The 17,297-nt window shown below is 39.0% G+C and overlaps 1 protein-coding gene across 6 annotated transcripts in view; it reads left to right on the forward strand.

The window, feature by feature from the left end:
- SLC25A26 (solute carrier family 25 member 26) overlaps positions 1 to 17,297 on the forward strand; it is a 166,435-nt gene that overhangs the window by 36,497 nt on the left and 112,641 nt on the right. For all 6 annotated transcript variants that reach the window (XR_002337625.1, XM_021069195.1, XM_021069193.1 and 3 more), the window contains exons 4-5: positions 12,833 to 12,937; positions 14,928 to 14,975. Coding sequence is in view for 5 of the 6 variants with exons in the window: in XM_021069195.1 (XP_020924854.1) it covers positions 12,833 to 12,937; positions 14,928 to 14,975 (153 nt within the window). In the remaining variant the exon portion in view is untranslated. The remainder of the gene's footprint in view (positions 1 to 12,832; positions 12,938 to 14,927; positions 14,976 to 17,297) is intronic.

Raw genomic sequence — 17,297 nt, forward strand, 5'->3', positions numbered from 1 at the left:
TGCTGCAGTTGGATTCTTAGCCCCCTGCACCACACCGGGAACTCCTCAGATTGATTTATATATTACATAATTGACTTCTAATATGAGGTGAGTATTTATAGGCTGTTGATTAAGTTTCTTAGGGAGAAGACTTAGGTAATTTTTTGTAAACTGTGGTAATAGTTGAGTAAAAGAGTGTCAATACAAGTTACTATTGGTGATGTCCAGCAACTTTGAAGAGCATTTCAAGAGTGAGGGGATGGAAGGGAGACTGTGAAACATTGGCAGAGGATGCAGGAGGGTGTGGAGCTTGGCTGTGGCAATGAGAGAGCCAGAGGACTTAGCACCATCTCTCTTTCCTTCTCCCTGCCTGCGTTCATTTTACCTAATCGGAGAGTAGTGTTCACTATAATTTTTTTTCCTTTCATACACTTAGTCTTAGGACTTGTAGTTTTGCATCTTGGTGTTTAATAAATACTAAAAGGAGACGTTCACTCTCTGTTTTAAAAATTAACAAAAAAATAAAATAAAAATTAACAAACATTCAAAACGTTTCTCTTTATGCCAAAGAAAGAAAAATCTTAGTAGCACCTTTAATATTATAATCATTCTTAATCTAAAATTCATCAGATTTTTCGTATATTCAATCCCACTGAGGTCAGTGTCATATTTTAGTATTGATAAAAAGATGGGGACATGCATTTTCTTTATGGAAAGCCTTATTTGTTTTATTTTTTCGATACAACTTTAACATATATGACATTTTTGGGGTTTAATGAAAACGTCACCATTCCTGTGTCCTGGATTAGTGCTGAACCCCATGTGTCCAAGGAAAAGATGCTCTGAGGAATGGATTTACCCTGAGACCCACAGATGACATTACCTTTATTTCCTTTCATAGAAACATGAGACAATATAACGTGTGTTTGTTCTTGTGCAGTGAAATACTCTGTTGTAGCTCCGTTTCAAATCTAGGAAAGATCAGAGTTAATAGAAAACCAAATGGAAGGCAGGGGAGCTGCTGAGGGAAATAGAGGCATTACTTTGTGGCCTGGCTCTTCCACACAGAGGAAGTCAGGAAGCCATGCTGTGTGCTTTGTACCTCTTCTCTTAGTTAGATTGCTTTTCATCTGACATCCTTTTCAAAATTTCTCTTCTGCTGCTGTATTTTTAAGAAACAAAAACTTAATGTAAGAACATGGAGGGTGATGAAGCATGAAGATCCATAAATATTTATGCCAAGCCACAAAATGGACAATTCCTATTTTCTTGACATATTGGGGTCATATTTCTCTCTCGACCTCTTGAGTTGAAAAGTACAAGGAGCTAGTGTACCCTTTTCTTTCCTTTCTCTTTCTTTATTTTCATTTCTTTAATGAGTTTTAGGTGCTGGGAGCTGACTTGTTGCAGGTTCATGTAAGTTTCAGTGGACTTTATTTTCTATCCTGCTTTACAGGAATGGTTTTAAAAGTTTATACTCTTACCAAAAGTAACATAACTTCTACCCAGTTTTAGGCCTTAGTGGTAAACTGTTTAATCTTTGTGTGTGTATATTATTGTCACTAAATTAAAACTGAATGTAGTTTTTGTCAAGGCTAATAATAAGTAGGATTATATCTAAAAGCATATTTAAAATCAGTTCTTTAATTTTATTTTCTACCTCACTTGGAATCTTTGGTCCATAGCAAATGTTTTTGGCCTTTGAAGTTATTTTAAAGAAACTTAGGAGGTAATAATATATGTTCATTGTAGAGAATTTAGAAAATACAGGTGGGCAGAAAGGAAAAAACATCACCTGTAATTCCACTTTATTTTTTTCTAATCTTTATGTAACTACATATAAAGATATTCTATTCAGTTCAGAGAAAAAATATGCTTTAAAAATTCTGGAGTATTGGTAAGGTATTTCCGTGGAAATGGTTAGTTTTTGGCATTTCCCCTTCTCTTTGGTGGTTTTATTTACTTTCTACATAAAATAGCACAAAAAAGTAGATACAATTTTGTCAAACCTAAAAAAAGCTTGTGAAAAATATATACTGGAGCCACTCCTATACTCCCCCCAGTTGATTTGTAAAATTAATGCATATTTTTCTTTCTGCCCTCACAGTGGTTATGTTTAATGGAAGAGAAAGTAATATATTTTCAAAACTGTATGGTATAAGTTAATTAGCAGAAACTTTGACATGAGATAGTGGTTTCTTTGGAAATAAGAATAATGTGGAGTTTGTTTATTTGGAGAATAAAGAGAATCTTTTGAAATAAAGAAGAGAAGGTATAATGGGAGAAAATTAAGAATTAGAGAAATCAGGAGTTCTCTGGTGGTTCAGTAGGTTAAGGATCCAGTGTTATCACTGCAGCAGCTCAGGTTGCTGCTGTGGTGCCAATCTGAGCCCTGGTCTGGGGACTTAGGCATGCTGCGGGTGCAGCCAAAAAAAAAAAAAAGAAAAGAAAGAAAGAATGATAGACGTCAAAACCTAAAAGGGCACCATAAAGATTTCTTGTCCAAGTCATGTAAGAGAAATGAGAGGCAGGGATGTGATGGGAATGTTTCAGTGTTCACTTACACAGCGGTGGCCACAGTCTGGGTCTGGAGACCTGCAGCCAGACCACTGCTCCTTCCCTCCTGGAGTTGGGCTCTGAATGAAAAGCCCAGTTTAGCTGCAGGATAGCACCCTATGCTGAGTGGCAGCATAGCCAAAGGGAGGTCGTCCTGGTGGTATATTGCTAGGGCTCCTGACTCTACCTTTTCTCACAGCCTCTGGGGTCTTCATGTGTTAGCCCATTTCTTTCCTAAATTGTCAACCTCTGCCTTACTCTTACCACTTTCCCCCATCCTATGTATACATACTTAGCATCCTGAATAAAACATGACAAATAATTGCCTTTAGCCATGACCCATCTCTCCTAACGTCTCTGCCAGCTTCCTGTAGTAGCTGTCTACACTTGCCCATCTCTGTCTCTAAATAACTTGGGAATAACCTGTAATGGGTCTCCTGGCCCAGTCCATTGCTGAAACAATTCTCGTGCACTCCACTAACCCTCTCGTGTGCACTGGTTGAGACTCATTGCTCTGCAGATCTCTGAGACTCCTGGTCCGCTTGCACATCAAGTAGCATTCTTGGTTGCTTGCAGCTGAAATTGACTTTGGCTAACCTGTGGATTCTCTTCTGGAAAATTGACAGACACTGTTAAGTTACTTTCCTTTTCTCCCTTGATTTGGTTTGGGTGGCACTGTCCCTGACCCATTGTTCTATCTCTGTATTCTTGGCCTTCCTAACAAGAGGTGGCTGTGTCACACAGTTCTGGCCAAGTGGAAACCCTTACCCTGATGTTACTCCTCCCGTTTCCCACTCCCCACCGGTAACCACTAGTATGTTCTCTCTGTGAGTCTTCATCTTTTTTTGTTAGAGTCACTAGTTTGTTGTATTTCCTAGATTCTATGTTTTTTTTTTTAATTTTTTTTATTACTCAAATGAATTTATCACATCTCTAGTTGTATAATGATCATAACAAACTGATTTCACAGGATTTCCATCCCACAGCCCAGGCACATCCCCCCACCCGCCAAACTGTCTCCTGTGGAGACCGTAAGTTTTTCAATGTCTGTGAGTCAGCATCTGTTCTGCAAAGAAGTTCCGTCTGTCCTTTTTTCAGATTTCACGTGTCAGTGAAAGCATTTGATGTTGGTGTCTCATTGTATGACCGACTTCACTTAGCATGATAGTTTCTAGGTCCATCCATGTTGCAAAAAATGCTGGTATTTCATTCTTTTTAATGGCTGAGTAATATTCCATGGTGTATATGGACCACATCTTCTGGATCCACTCCTCTGTCAATGGACATTTAGGTTGTTTCCATGTCTTGGCTATTGTAAATACTGCTGCAAAGAACATTGGAGTACATGTGTCTTTGCGAATCGTGGTGTTCTCTGGATAGATGCCCAGGAGAGGGATTGCTGGATCAAGTGGTAGTTCTATGTTTAGTTTTCTGAGGCATCTCCATACTGTTTTCCACAGTGGTTGCACCAATTTACAATCCCACCAATAGTGTACTAGTGTTCCTTTTTCTCCACCCCCTCTCCAGCACTTATTGTTTGTAGACTTTTGGATGATGGCCATTCTGGCTGGTGTAAGGTGGTACCTCAGAATGGTTTTGATTTGCATCTCTCTAATAATGAGTAATGTTGAACATCTTTTCATGTGTTTCTCGGCCATCTGTATGTCTTCTTTGGAGAATTGTCTGTTTAGATCTTCTGCCCATTTTTTGATAGGCTTGTTTTTTGGTATGGAGCTGCAAAAGTTGTTTATAACTTTTGGAGATTAATCCCTTGTTAGTCAATTCACTTGCAAAGATTTTCTCCCATTCTGTGGGTTGTCTTTTTGTGTTGTTTAGGGTTTCCTTGCTGTGCAGAAACTTTGAAGTTTGATTAGAGCCCATTTGTTTATTTTTCTTTTTATTGTCAATACTCTGATAGGAGAATCTGAGAAGATGTTGCTGTCGTTTATGTCAGAGAGTGTTTGGCCTATGTTTTCCTCTAGGAGTTTGATATTGTCTGGTCTTATATCTAGCCCTTTAATCCATTTGGAGTTTATTTTTGTGTCTGGTGTTAGGGAGTGTTCTCATTTCATTCTTTTCCATGTGGCTGTCCAGTTTTCCCAGCACCACTTATTGAACAAGCTGTCCTTTCTCCATTGTATATTCTTGCTTCCTTTGTCATAGACGAGTTGGCTGTAGGTGTGTGGGTTTAATTCTGGGCTTTCTATCCTGTTCCATTGATCTATATTTCTGTCTTTGTGCCGGTACCATGCAGTTTTGATGACTCTTGCTTTGTAGTATAGTCTGAAGTCTGGGAGCCTGATTCCTCCAGCTCCATTTTTCTTTTTCAGGATGTCTTTGGCTATTCTGGTCTTTTGTGCTTCCAAACAAACTTTAAAATATTTTGTTCAAGTTCTGTGAAAAATGTCCTTGGCCATTTGATAGGGATTGCATTGAGTCTGTAGATTGCCTTAGGTAGTATAGTCATTTTGATAATGTTAACGCTTCCAATCCACGAGCATGGTATGTCTTTCCATTTATTTGTGTCATCTTTGATTTCTTTCATCAGTGGCTTGTAGTTTTCAGAGTATAGGTCTTTTGTCTCTTTAGGTAGGTTTACTCCTAGGTATTTTATTCTTTTGGATGTGATGGTAAACGGGATTGCTTCCCTAATTTCCTTTTCTGCTTTTTCATTGTTAGTATATAGAAACGCTCTCAATTTCTGTGTATTGATTTTGTATCCTGCAACTTTGCCAAATTCGTGGATGAGCTCTAACAGTTTTCTGGTAGAGTCTTTAGGATTCTCTAGGTATAGTATCATGTCATCTGCAAATAGCGATAGTTTTACTTCTTCCTTTCCAATTTGGATTCCTTTTATTTCTTCTACTTCTCTGATTGCTGTGGCTAGGACTTGCAGAACTATGTTGAAGAGAAGTGGTGAGAGTAGGCATCCTTGTCTTGTTCCTGATCTCAGTGGGAATTCTTTCAGCTTTTCACCATTGAGAATGATGTTCGCTGTGGGTTTGTCGTATATGGCCTTTATCATGTTGAGGTAGATTCCCTCTATGCCCACTCTCTGAAGGGTTTCTATCAGAAATGGGTGTTGGATTTTGTCAAAGGCTTTTCCGCATCTATTGAAAGGACCGTATGGTTTTTATTCTTCAGTTTGTTAATGTGGTGTATCACACTAATGGATTTGCGGATATTGAAGAACTTTTGCATCCCTGGGTTAAATCCCACTTGATCATGATGTACAATCCTTTTAATGTATTGTTGGATGTGGTTTGCTAGTATTTCGTTGAGCATTTTTGCATTGATGTTCATCAGTGAAATTGGCCTATAGTTTTCTTTTTTTGTGGAGTCTTTGTCTGGTTTTGGTACCAGGGTGATGGTGGCCTCTTAGAATGAGTTCTGGAGTATCCCTTCCTCTGCAATTTTTTTGAAATAGTTTCAGAAGGAGAGGTGTTAGCTCTTCTCTAAATGTTTGGTAAAATTCACCTGTGAAGCCATCTGGTCCTGGGCTTTTGTTTGTTGGAAGTTTTTTAATCACAGTTTCAATTTCAGTTCTTGTGATTGGTCCATTCACCTTTTCTATTTCATCTTGGTTTACTCTAGGAAGATGGTACTTTTCTAAAAATTTATCCATTTCTTCTAGGTTTTCCATTTTATTGGCATATAGTTGCACATAGTAGTCTCTTATGATCCTTTGTATTTCTGTGATGTCTGTTATTACTTCTCCTTCTTCATTTCTAATTTTATTGAGTTGAGTCCTCTCTCTTTTTTTTCTTGATAAGTCTGGCTAGGGGTTTATCAATTTTGTTGATCTTTTCAAAGAACCAGCTTTTTGTTTCATTGATCTTTTCTATGGTTTTCTTTGTTTCTATTTCATTGATTTCTGCTCTGATCTTTATGATTTCTTTCCTTCTACTAACTTTAGGTCTTGTCTGTTCTTCTCTCTCGAGCTGCTTTAGATGTAAAGTTAGCTTGTTTATTTGAGCTTTTTCTTGTTTCTGAGGTGGGCTTGTATTGCTATAAACTTCCTCTTAGAATGGCTTTTGCTGCGTCCCATAGGTTTTGGAGTGTCGTATCTTCGTTGTCATTTGCTGCTGGGTATTTTTTAATTTCCTCTTTGATTTCTTCAGTGATCCATTGGTTGCTTAGTAGCATGTTTTTTATGACCACGTGTTTGTGTTTTTTGCAGTCTTTTTCCTTGTTGTTGATTTCCAGTTGTGTAGCGTTATGGTCGGAAAAGATGCTTGATATGATTTCCATTTTCTTAAAGTTACTGAGGTTGGATCTGTAGCCCAGGATATGATCAGTCTTAGAGGATGTTCCCTGTGCACTTGAGAAGAATGTGTATTCTGTTGCTTTTGGATGAAATGTCCTATAAATAACTATTAAGTCCACCTGGTTTAATGCTTCATTCAGGGCCTGTGTCTCCTTATTGATTTTCTGTCTGGTTGATCTGTCCATTGCTGTAAGTGGGGTGTTAAAGTCCCCCACTATGATTGTGTTATTGTCAATTTCTCCTTTTAAGGTTGTTAGCAGTTGCCTTATATATTTTGGCGAACCTAGGTTGGGTGCGTAGATATTTAAAATTGTTATATCTTCTTCTTGAATTGATCCTTTGATCATTATGTAGTGACCTTCCTTGTCCCTTAAAATATTCTTCATTTTAAAGTCTATTTTGTCTGATAGGAGTATTGCTACTCCAGCTTTCTTTTGATCCCCATTTGCATGGAATATTTTCTTCCATCCTCTCACTTCCAATTTGTATGTGTCCCTAGAAGTGAAGTGGTCCTCTTCAAGACAGCATATATGTGGGTTTTGTTTTTGTATCCATTCAGCCAGTCTATGTCTTTTGGCTGGGGCGTTTAGTCCATTCACATTTAAGGTAATTATTGATATGTATGTTCTTATTGCCATTTCATTAATTACTTTGGATTTGTTTTTGCTGCTCTTTTTTCTTTCCTTCTTTCTTCTCTTGTTCTTTTCTGCCTATAGAAGTTCCTTTAGTATTTGTTGTAAGGCTGGTTTAGTGTTGCTGAATTCTCTCAGCTTTTGCTTATCTGTGAAGGTTTCGATTTCTCCTTCAAATCTGAACGAGAGCCTTGCTGGGTAGAGTAGTCTTGGTTGGAGGTTTTTTCCTTTCATCACGTTGAGTGTATCATGCCACTCCCTTCTGGCTGCAGAATTTCTGTTGAAAAATCTGCTGATAGCCTTATTAGGGTTCCCTTGTATGTTATTTGTTTCTTTTCCCTAGCTGCTTTCAAGATTTTCTCTTTGTCTTTAATTTTGGTCAGTTTGATTAGTATGTGTCTCGGGGTGTTCCTCCTTGGGTTTATTTTATATGGTACTCGTTGTGCTTCCTGGATTTGAGTGAGTGATTCCTTCCCCATGTAAGGGAAGTTTTCGGCTGTTATCTCTTGGAATATTTTTGCTGTCTTCTTCTCTCTCTCTTCTCCTTCTGGCACCCCTATAATACGGATGTTGGTGCGTTTCACGTTGTCCCAGAGTTCTCTGAGACTCTCTTCGTTTGTTTTCAATCTTTTTTTCTCTTTTCTGTTCTGCATCCGTAATTTCCACTAATCTGTCCTCACCTCGCTTATTCGTTTTTCTGCCTCCTGTATTCTGCTGTTAGCTGCTTCTAGTGAATTTTTTATTTCAGTTATTGTATTTTGCATCTCTTCTTGTTTAAGTTTTATATCTTGTATCTCTTTGCTCACTGTTTCCTGTAAGTTATCCATCTTTGCCTCCAGTTTATTTCCAATGTCTTGTATCTTCTTCAGCATCAACAGTCTAAAGTCTTTTTCCTGGAGGCTGAGAATCTCCTTATGGCTTAGCTGTTTTTCTGGGGTTTTTCCTTTCTCCCTCATTGCGTTATAGTCCTCTGTCTTTTCATTTTTATAGGTTTTTGGTGTGGTGACCTTCTTACAGATAATAGAGTTGTAGCCACTCTTACTTCTGATGCTGCCCCCCTGTGGCTGAGGTCAGTATGGGGGGCTTGCTGTAGGCTTCCTGATTGGAGGGGCTGATGTCTGCCCCCTGGTAGGAGGAGCCGATTCTAATCCCTCTGGTGGGTGGGGCTTAGTCTCTGGATGGGATTAGAGGCAGCTGTGTGCCTGAGGGGTCTTTAGGTAGCCTGTTTACTGAGGGGTGGGGCTGTGATCCCACCTGGGTTGTTGTTTGCCCTGGGACGTCTCAGCAGCTGGCTGACTGGTGGGGCCAGATTTTCCCAGAATGGCCACCTCCAGAGAAAGGCACTGCTGCTGAATATTCCCGAGACCTTCACTTTCAATGTCCTTCCCTCACAACAAGCCACATTCACCCCTGTTTTCCCAGGATGTCCTCCAAGAACTGTGGTCAGGTTTGACCCAGATTCTCTTGGAGACTTTGCTTTGCCCTGGTACTCAGTGCATGTGAAAGTCTGTGTGCGCCTTTTAAGAATGGGGTCTCCGTTTCCCCAAGTCCTGTGGAGCTCTTGTGCACAAGCCCCACTGGCCTTCAATGCCAGATGCTCTGGGGCTCTTTCTCCCTGTGCCAGATCCCCACACGTGAGAATTTGATGTGTGGCTCAGAACTCTCACTCCTGTAGGTGAGTCTCTGTGAACCAGTTAGTTTCCAGTCTATGGAGCTTCCCACCCAGGAGGTATGGGGTTGTTTATATCGCGAAATCGCCCCTCCTACCTCTTGATGTGGCCTCCTCTTTTTCTTCTGGAGTAGGGTATCTTTTTTAAGGTTTCCGGTCCATTTTGGTGAAGAGTGCTCAGTCTTTAGTTGTGAATTTTGTTGTTTTTAGGAGAGAAGTTGAGCTCCCGTCCTTCTATTTTGCCATGTTAATCCCCAACCAAAAAGGTAACTCTAGATTCTACATCTAAGTGATATCATACAGTATTTGTCCTTCTCTGTCCGATTTATTTCGTTTAGCATCATGCCGTCTAAGTCCATCCATGTTGCTGCATATCCTCTGCCTAAAAATTTTCGCTTGCCCCTGTCAACTCTGCATTGACATCCAAGCTCCTTGCATGACATACAGAGCCTCCTTGACGGCCTATCCAGTCTTACTTCCTATTACTGCTGACCTTAAACCTGAGGTTTTGGTAATGTGGAATGAATGGCATGAGTGAATACAAACTGTGGAGTGCTGTCTTCATGCAGGTTGTCTCTGTCACCCCTGAACATCCTGCTTTTTTATTTGTGTGCTTTTCTTTTTATTGTTCCCATCATGCCCTCTTCTTTCTTGTCAGCTAATTCTGACTCATTTGGAAGGTTCTATGAAGGCCTAATCTCTGACAGTTCTCCATGTGTCTGGAGGTTGGACTAAGTACCCCTCCTCTCCATTTGTTATGGAACTTGTTTTTGCCTCTTTTTAACTTAATCTCTTTTTGTCATGTATTATTGAAACTATTCCTATGTAGCTGTGGGCTATTTGAGGTCAGAACATCGTCTTACTGTCTTTGACCGTGCAGCTTTTTGTGCTGTATCTGGCTCCATCTTTTTTTTAATTAATTTTTTAAATTGTTGATTTACAATATTCTGTCATTTTTTGCTGTATAGCAAAGTGACCCAGTTATATTTATAAATATATAAACATGTATACATATATAAACATATACATAAATGTTCTTTTTCTCATGTTATCTTCCATCATGTTCCATCGCAAGTGTGGCTCCATCCATTTTTGTTGTATGGAATCAGGTACCTTTGAAGGGAGACTGTGGGTGGAAAGATATATTATCCCAAATTGCAGGTATCATTGCAAACAAAAAAATATTTAAATGTTTGATGAATGAATAAATAGAAATTAGACTATGTCATTTTGTAAGTCTTATCAGTTTTGGAGGAAAAATAACTTTGAGTAATATATCATTTGTTATCCTAACCATATTAGTTGGAGTGCCATCTTTCAGAGGTGATATGTCCATGTTAGCTGACCCCTTGACATCTGGAACCACATCACATGTCATCTCTGTCCCTTGGATCTTGGGGTGCTAAAGCCTCACTTGTTCTCTGCCTACGCTGCTCTTGTCTAGGCTGATACCAGGGAAGGGTTTGCCTGTGTTTATACCTAGAGAGGGGTTGGCAAACCTTTGCCTGTTTTCTTCATAAATAAAGTTTTATTGGAACACAGTCACTCCATTCATGTACATATTATTATCTATGTCTGCTTTTGTGTTTTCACAGCGTAGTCAAACCTTTGTGCAGTCTGAAATGTTTACTATTTGATCTTTTACCTAAAAAGTTTGCTGATTTGGGAGTTTCTCTTGTGACTCAGTGATAATGATCCTGACTAGTATCCATGAGGACATGGTTTTGATCCCTGGCCTCTCTTAGTGGGTTAAGGGTCTGGCATTGCCGTGACCTGTGTAGGTTACAGACATGTTTTGGATCCTGAGTTGCTGTGGCTGTGGCATAGGCTGGTGGGTAATAGCTCCGATTTGACCTCTCGCCTGGGAACTTCCATATTCTGCAGGTGTGGCCTAAAAAGACCAAAAAAAAAAAAAAAAAGTGTGGTAATTTTTACTTTAGAGCTACTTAATGTTAGAAAGACAAAGCCTTAAATAATATCCGCATTGGGTAGTCATCTCAAATTAGGAATTAGGAGAGTACATATTGAGAAGGACAAACATCTTTGGAGTTTCTGTACCCTTCTTGATAGGATGGCTTTGTTAAATTTCTTGTTGTTCTTTCCATTTTGCTTCATGTATCATTGAAAGATTGTCCAGATGTTACTGTGCCTCGAACACATACATTTATATATGATACACATATATTCTAAAGGTTTTAAAATTAATCTCAATCATGTACAAAACATTGAACACCAGAGTCAGGTGTGTGAATTTCAGGTTGGAGGAAAAGTTTGTATCCTTGGCAGGCAGCTTAGTGTGGGGAAGCTTAAATACAAGAGCTGCACTGAAGCAGTTTAAGGTATCAGTTTATATGTCTCCCTCCTTGTTCTCTGCCTCCCTTTCCCTGTCTTCTGTCCTTCATGGGCAAAGTCCCTTCTGGTTTAATCAGTTCTTTATTTTTACTATTTCTTCTTTTTTTTTAATGGCTGCACCTCACCAGGTGGAAGTTCCAAGGCCAGTGATTGATTCTGAGCTGCAGCTGTGACCTTCACCACAGCTGTGGCAATGCCAGATCCTTTAGCCCACTACACCAGGCTGGCGATCAAACCCGCACATCCACAGCAAGCCAGGCCACTGCTGTGGTAGGATTCTTAAACCACAGTGCCACAGTGGGAACTGCTTTTGTAAAAATTTTTTAATTTTTAAATTTTAGAATTTTTTTATGGTTCCTATTTCTGAAGATTAGGCTGCTGAAGGCAGAGTCCTGGAAGACTGAGTGTGAGTTGGCACATCACTGACCCTGGCCTATCAGCAAGGGTGGTATTAACAGTTAATTGTTGACTGGTCAGGTGTGAGTACAGACCATTCAGGACCTATGTCCCCTCTAATGCTGGAGGAGGATCCAGGATGCCTGCAGTTACTCCTCAGCTGTTGGGTGGGCGTGGGGGGGAATTGGGGGATGCTGGGACTGGGAGCTGGTTGAGGCTGGGGGTGGAGTGGCATGGCAGATTCGGGGTCACCAGCTAATTTTCAGTCTTGCCTCTACCAGTGTGTGTTTTGCTCCCATAAAGCTAAGGCCCTTTTGGTCCATCTCTTGACCATATTTTTTAAATAGCTGTCTTGTGAATGCCAGATGCTGCCCCAGGAGCTGGGAGTTCAGAATGAATAAATGTGCTACTTCCCATCAAGAGACTTCTAGACATGTGCCTGGAGCAGTGAGACAGGAGGTGGGAGGATCTGTATGGGACATGGGAGGAAAGCTTCTGGGCTGATAACACAGTGCATGTCCATTGGTGTTTTAGGTTTAAAAAGAAAATTTTTGATGTCTTGCACCGAACCTGTAACATTATGCTTGTTTTAAAACTATTCTTTTTGCTTTGGGAGTTCCCGTCATGGCTCAGTGGTTAATGAATCCGACTAGGAACCATGAGGTTGCAGGTTCGATCCCTGGCCTTGCTCAGTGGGTTAAGGATCTGGTGTTGCCATGAGCTGTGGTGTGGGTCGCAGACGTGGCTCAGATCCTGCATTGCTGTGGCTGTGGTGTAGGCCGGCGGCTACAGCTCTGATTGGACCCCTAGCCTGGGAACCTCCATGTGCCGCAGGAGTGGCCCTAGAAAAGGCAAAAAGACAAAATAAATAAATAAAATAAAATAAAAAATAAATAAAACTATTCTTTTTGCTTATAAAAATTTTCCATTTTTGTAGCAGTTACTTCTCTTTTAGGATGCAATTAAATTTTTATGTTTTAGGTTGCCTGCCTGATTCGAGTTCCTTCTGAAGTGGTTAAGCAGAGGGCACAAGTGTCTGCTTCTTCAGGAACATTTCGCATTTTCTCTACCATCTTATATCAAGAGGTGAGACTGTGTTTTTAAGCTCTTTTTTATTTGTTGAGAAAAATTTTATGGTAGCTAATATGAAGACTGTGGCCCTCATGCCAGGAGCCTTAGAAGAAACTTTAAGGGAGTTTGCTGTAGTGGCATAGTGGAAATGAATTGGACTAGTTATCCATGAGGATGTGGGTTCAATCCCTGGCCTCATTCAGTGGGTTGGGGATCTGTTGTTGTTGTGAGCTATGGTATAGGTTGAAGATGTGGCTTGGATCCCTCGTTCCTTCGGTGGTGGTGTAGGCTGGCAGCTGTAGCTCCGACTCAACCCCTAGGCTAGGAGCTTCCATATGCTGCAAGTACGGCCCTAAAAAGCAAACAAACAAAAAAAAAAGAGACCTTAAGCCTAAATTTATTATCTAATTATAGCAACTTTACCTTTCTATTTTAAATTTCTAAAGACACACACATGAGTGCTGCTACTAAGTATGTGTCATATATTGTAGTTGTCCTTTTATTCCTTTGGAATCAGATATGGATAACGAATATGTAAAGTGAAGAAAGATTACATGTTAGGAGTTCCGTGGCGGCCTAGTGGTTAAGGATCCCGTGTTGTCACTGCTGTAGCTCAGGTTTGATCCCTAACCCAGGAATTACCATGTGCTGTGAGTGAGGCCAAAAAAAAAAGATATTATGTTAAAACATTGCTACAGAATTTGAGGACCCACAGAAGAGACCTGTGGCAGTGGGCTAATACTAGTGAGCAACATCATAATGTTTATATGAAAATTAATTCCTCTTGTACTGGTTCATTTTAAGCTGTGGGTCACAAATCTTGCCTGTTTGCTATGTGACCAGGGACTAATGAGTGGATTTTTTTTTTTTTTTTTGAATAGAAATCAATCACACGAAAAAAGTTACTCTTAAAATTAAAAAAAAATTTTTTTTAATTGGCTGTGGCATTCATAAGTTCCAGGCCAGGGATTGAACCCAAGCCACAGCAGTGACAGTGCTGGATCCTTAACCCACAGAGCCACCAGGGAAGTCCTAGAAAAGCTTTTTTTTTTTTTTTCTTTTTAGGGCCACACCTGCGGCATATGAAGTTTCCCAGGCTAGGGGTTCAATTGGAGCTACAGCTATTGGCTTTACACCATAGCCACAGCAACATTAGATCCGAACTGTGTCTGCAGCCTAACACCACAACTCATGGCAACGCTGGATCCTTAACTCAGTGAGCTAGGCCAGGGATTGAACCTGCAACCTCATGGTTCCTAGTCAGATTCATTTCTACTGCACCATGACAGGAACTCCTAGAAAAGTTATTCTTAACGATCCCTCTATCACCTGGGTGGAGGAGACATTGAGTATTTAATCCTATGAAAGAGATCATTCCAGTAAAAGATCCCTATTGAATCATGTGGATGGTTAAATACATCAGGTTTGACCAGAGGTATTTATCACTACTGAGAGATTATTCATGAATTTGTGATTTCTTATGATTGAAACTATTAGATGTAATTTTGTTTTTACATGAAGGGGTTAATGACAACTCTGTGGGTTTGCTTTTGAAAATATGTTTGTTTAAAAGCTTCTCAAGAATTTTTTTCAGGAGAAGAAATATTGAAAACTAGTAAAGCTTAATTAGTATGTAGTCTGCTTTTTTTTTTTCTTTTTGGCCACATCTAAGCATATGCATGTTCCTGGCCCAGGGATCAAATCTGAGTGGCAAGTTGTGTGACCTCCTAATGCCAAAGCTGGGATAACACCAGATCCTCAACCTGTTGCACCACAGTGGGAACTCCTATAGTCAGCTTTATTGTTAGAAATGTTCCTATTTTAAAGAGAGGTGACTTGAGCTCTATATAGCCAGTTTAGAACCTTTACCTCTTATAGAACCGTGGTCATTGTGAGTATTTTGAACATCAAGCTTCAAAAAATGTACATCTTCTTTATGCAGAATGTCATTTAGAAGTCTCTGCTATTCTAACTTACTGAGCTCTTGGCCCTTTGTTTGTTTCAGGGCATCCAGGGATTGTATCGAGGCTACAAAAGCACTGTTTTAAGAGAGGTAACTATCTTAACTTCTAATATTAAAGTACCAAAGAGTGACAAGTTTTGTTCAGTAAATTTATTTGGAGAAATGAGTTTAAAAAGTTATAAAGGGAGGTTATGATCACTTTATAAAACACTGTTGAGTGTTAATCTTGGTTCTTAGGTCTAGTGGGTGGGTAGGTGTTCTGCTGAAATAGTAGCATCAGCAGTCAGAGTGGCCCATCCATAGCTTCATTCTTACCTAAGGTGGCTCCATGTCTGTGATAGCTGAACTATGAAGAAGTAACCACTGATGATAGGAACCTTGATTGCTTGGCTAAGAAGTCATTTGCCTCAATTCTTCATTGTAACCTTACTATTTTCCCTCTTGTAATTATTAAATATTTTGGAAGAGATAGAGTTCTTCCAGGTTGGCTCCTATGGTATGTCCTTTCAATAGGTAAACATCCTTTTAAAAATCCACTTCCTTACTTTTTGGAACCATACAATGCTAAAATATCCAAAGAAATGTTTTTATCTGCATATTTTTAATTTAAGCATATGTATATTTATTTCAATGGGGCAACATATTTCATGCATTGATCTGTTTATTTTAAACCTAATTTTATCTTGGAGATTATTCCATATCAGGACATATAAAAATAAACCATTTAATGATACTAAGTAATATTCCAGTATATAGATGTTGGGTGACTTATATTTTGATGGGCATTTAGGTAACTTGTAATCTTTTGCTATGAAAAGCAATGTATGTGAGGGGACATTTGTGGGATGAATTCCATCCTAGTAAAGTGGTTTTTTAAAAATTTTTTGATATTTGGTCATTCCCAGAAATGATACTATAATTTTTTGTGTGTGAAATATAATACTCAAGTAGGAAAATGCACAAAACATGAATATATAGGTGGATGAATTATGACAATGTGATTATCCATGTAACAGCCTTCTCGGTTGAAAGAACTTGACCCTTGTCAGCAAGCACCTGGAGACCCCACTGTGCCCGACCCAGTTGCTTCCCTCTTAGCAGGAGTTTTCCCTTATGGTGATCACTTCCTTGTTTTTGTTTGCAGTTTTATCATGTGGGCATTCACTCCTAAACATTATATGTAACCTTTATGAAAGAGTAGAAAAATACATATTTTATGATTTCATGTCCAGCATTATTTATTTGGCATGATGTGTGAGATTTATTTTGTTGCCTGCAGCTGTGTTTCATTCTTTTTTCCTTATCACGTGGTATTTCATTGCTTAGATATACCACCAGTCATTTATCTATTCTAAAAAAGAAAAAAAATAAGTAACTACTAAGGGAAAGATGTCAAGGTAATTATTGTAATACACAATTTTAGGGAAGATAGGAGACAGGTGTTTCAAAAATCTGTTTTTATGTGAAAAGCCATGCAGTTAGCTCTTGCCTTCCTGATAATACAGTATGTTGAGTTGAGAAGTTCAGTCTGGACTGGAGTGCTGGCCCTCCCATGACTTGCCGTTCAGCGTGTCTCAGAGCCACCTCCCCTCCCTGTGCCTTCATCTCCCAAATTCTGTGGTTCAAAATGCAGTCAGTGTTTTCTCTTTTTTTTGGTTGGAAAAAAAGTGATTTTAGTATGTACATTACTGCAGAAAGCATATTTTAATTTTTGCCTCACATGGAAGAGGGTGTGTTGAAGTTCAGAAGTTGTATAGATATGTGAGATATAGGAGGAGTCTTTGATGTGTAACTTTTTTATGAGTTTAAATCCTAGGGCTAGGGTTTTTTAGTTTTTTTTTTAGCTTCTTGAGATAAAATTGACAAAATTGTGAGGCATTTAAAGTGTACATTGTGATGATACAGGTTGACATTGTGAAAAGGATTAAGACCTGATTTTCTATTTAAAGAAAAAACAGAAGAGAATCTGCACAGCTCTGCTCTGAATCCTGGTTTTCTACTTAGAATTCCCTTGGATGCTAAAACATTTTCATTTATAAAAATGTTTTTCATTTAAATAATTATATTGTCACAATTAGGAGAATATGGAAATTCTTTGGAACAGAGTTTTATTCCCAGGTAGTCTTATTATTTATTTTATTTTGTTTTGTTTTTCTTACTACATTACAATCTTTTTTATGAATCCCCAGCACTGTTACATGTTATTTAAAGCTTTGTTTTTTCCACAAAGTAATAACCTTTAGTGTAGTACAGTTGATGTATATCTTTGAAAAACTTCTTTTGAAGGCTGAGTGAATGTTTAAAAATGAGTTATTTGTGTGACGATGACTTCTGCCTTTCAGAAATATTACCTGCACTCTATCTTCATTCAGTACTCATTTTCTGACTCACTCAACATGTGTTATTTACTCA

Source organism: Sus scrofa, chromosome 13 (genome assembly GCF_000003025.6).
Source record: "Sus scrofa isolate TJ Tabasco breed Duroc chromosome 13, Sscrofa11.1, whole genome shotgun sequence".
NCBI lineage: Eukaryota > Metazoa > Chordata > Mammalia > Artiodactyla > Suidae > Sus > Sus scrofa.